This window comes from Fomitopsis serialis, assembly GCF_022376445.1.
Source record: "Fomitopsis serialis strain Sig1Antser10 chromosome Unknown B0H18scaffold_482, whole genome shotgun sequence".
Classification (NCBI taxonomy): Eukaryota; Fungi; Basidiomycota; class Agaricomycetes; order Polyporales; family Fomitopsidaceae; genus Fomitopsis; species Fomitopsis serialis.
Genome location: NW_025955442.1, coordinates 2792 through 4866, shown reverse-complemented (window position 1 = coordinate 4866; position 2075 = coordinate 2792). Strand labels below are relative to the sequence as shown.

Here is a 2075-nt window from a genome sequence, read left to right as displayed (position 1 = left end):
GGATCCCAAACAGGGGAGCTGTCACCGGCCCGATTGGCCGTCTATGCGGGGTCGAAAGCATTCCTGAAGGCACTCGCTCGCGGACTCGACACCGACGAGCGTGTGTGGGACACACAGACGAGTGTGCGTTTCGCATACCTGAACACGGGGCAGGTACAGTCTAGTACCATGCGCATCCCGTCGTCGTTGGCCACGCCGACATCGGAACGCTATGCGAAGGCCGTCGTGGCGAGGATGGGTTGTGGATGGAGACAATACTGCCCGTATTGGATGCATTCGGTCCAGGCGTGGTGTGCGCAACTCCTAGGGGAAAGCGCGGCCGACACGTTCGCGGCGCAAGCAGTTGCGGACCTGATTGCTGTTCATGAAAAGCAGAGCTAGGTGACAAGCGGATCAAGCAGTGTGTGGTTTGTAGCTGCGGGTGACTGCGTTTAGTGTGTATCGTAGCCACACTACGGCGATGGTCTGTTTGATGATCTCATGTTCTCCGCGTGTTTATACTGTGAACATTGAAGAGAAACCTGCACCCGTAGTACGTACGTTGAGCACAGCGGCGCACCGTGACCTCAAACGGAGAGAAAACCTTCCTTGAATAGTCAATCAAACCTACTCGTTGTGGTTTTGCGTGGTCCTCGTAAGGACACAGCATCAGAACATCACTGATGCTCCGGATTGTCTCTATGAACAGAAGGAAGAGGAATGAACTAACGGGCTGAGTGGCAGTCACACTTTGGCCAAGGTTTGGCATAAGGAGGTGATTAGTGGGGATGAACTTCGTGATTTGGACACATTCACCCTGGACGCTCGGCACCACGTTATAGATGTAGCTCTCAATAGCGCGAACTCTACGAGCTCCAAGCATACAACACACAGCCGGTCGATCCCGTCAGGTAGGAAGCTTGGTGAGGAATGTCATCGAGGCTGCATAAGCCGCTTCAGCTTCGTCCGTGAAACGATGCCGCTTCCGCCAGTGTTCAGACCAAAACCCCCTACACCCCAACCGGATGTGGCGCATCGTGTGCACCTGCCACGACGATGGTAGCCAACCGCTATCTTCCCAGTCTATGATAGCGGAGACATGGTTGTCGTGGATGAGGACATTGTACATCCGAAGATCGGGATGCACGAATCTGATGGGGTCCGCGGTCACGGCCTCTTGGACTGCAAGAGGTATATCCTGCTTGAACTCTTCGATGTCATCGTAGCTTGCGCAGTGAACCCACAGCTGCAACGCAGAGGGGAACGGGCCTGAACGTGTTTCGTGGAAGTAACGGGGGTCTGGCAAATCGTGTCCAGACGTGCTCATCATCACTTTACCCTCGTCGCCGGGAGGCTGGCGTAAGGTCTGCATCTGGTCCAAAACGGTTGTGACCTCCGTAAGGATGTTCGTCTCGGCTTCGAGCGAAAGCAGTCCCCGTTCGCGTACCTCTTTCAAGGAGATTCCGGGGATGCGGGACATGATTGTGTATGTCGCGCCACATTCTGCGAACGCGAAGATGAGTCGCGGGATCGGGAGAGCGAGACGCGTCGATTCAAGGAATCTAAGGGCATGTGCTTCCGTGCTGGTGGTACGAGCGCATATCTTGACAACCCATGGGATTCCAAAGCGAAAACCCCTTGCTACCTCAGTACCCGGGAGAGGGTACGTGAGGAGGAAGAGGAGCCAACGCTTCCATGGTACGGGCTGAACGTTCTGTAAAGTCAAGTTTCAGTGTCTCCGGGTACCGCCTCTAGGTCTGGACCTCATATCAAGCCTGCGAACGTACCGTCACGCTGCGCCAAATGTCAGCCATGGAAATAAAGCAAAGCTGGGTCGGTCGTACAGTGAGTGTCAAGATCAACGGTGGGTGATTAGATCATAGGCGCCCAGCGCCGGCTCGGGTCTGGCCAGTGGCACGACATCGTGCAAAGCCCGCGGCCACTCCGCACAGGCCGGTTTGTCTCCAGTGGGCGAGCTCGAGTGTGAATATAACCATGCACATATGTTATGTATAGGGCCTTGTTCATTGACTCGCATGCTGTGCCAGGGCGCAGCTGCAGTACTGGCAGAGGTGGCGCGTCAACCACTCAGGTGA

At 55.5% G+C, this 2075-nt stretch overlaps 1 protein-coding gene across 1 annotated transcript; it reads right to left on the bottom strand.

Moving 5' to 3' along the window:
* Positions 1 to 435: 435 nt before the first annotated feature.
* B0H18DRAFT_1070426 (kinase-like domain-containing protein) lies at positions 436 to 1841 on the bottom strand. The gene is made up of 2 exons (XM_048031200.1): positions 1767 to 1841; positions 436 to 1693 (listed from the first exon to the last, which is right to left on the bottom strand). Exons 1-2 carry the CDS (start codon positions 1791 to 1793, stop codon positions 887 to 889), a joined length of 834 nt encoding a protein of 277 aa, XP_047884536.1. The 5' UTR covers positions 1794 to 1841; the 3' UTR covers positions 436 to 886.
* Between the last annotated feature and the right edge of the window lie 234 nt (positions 1842 to 2075).

What these genes read in the sequence shown, in the direction of transcription:
- B0H18DRAFT_1070426 (XM_048031200.1), bottom strand. Translation starts at nt 1,793, where the DNA reads ATGGCTGACATTTGGCGCAGCGTGACG. An exon ending in ACATTTGGCGCAGCGTGACG is followed by an intron (nt 1,694 to 1,766) that starts GTACGTTCGCAG and finishes TTGACTTTACAG; the next exon opens with AACGTTCAGCCCGTACCATG.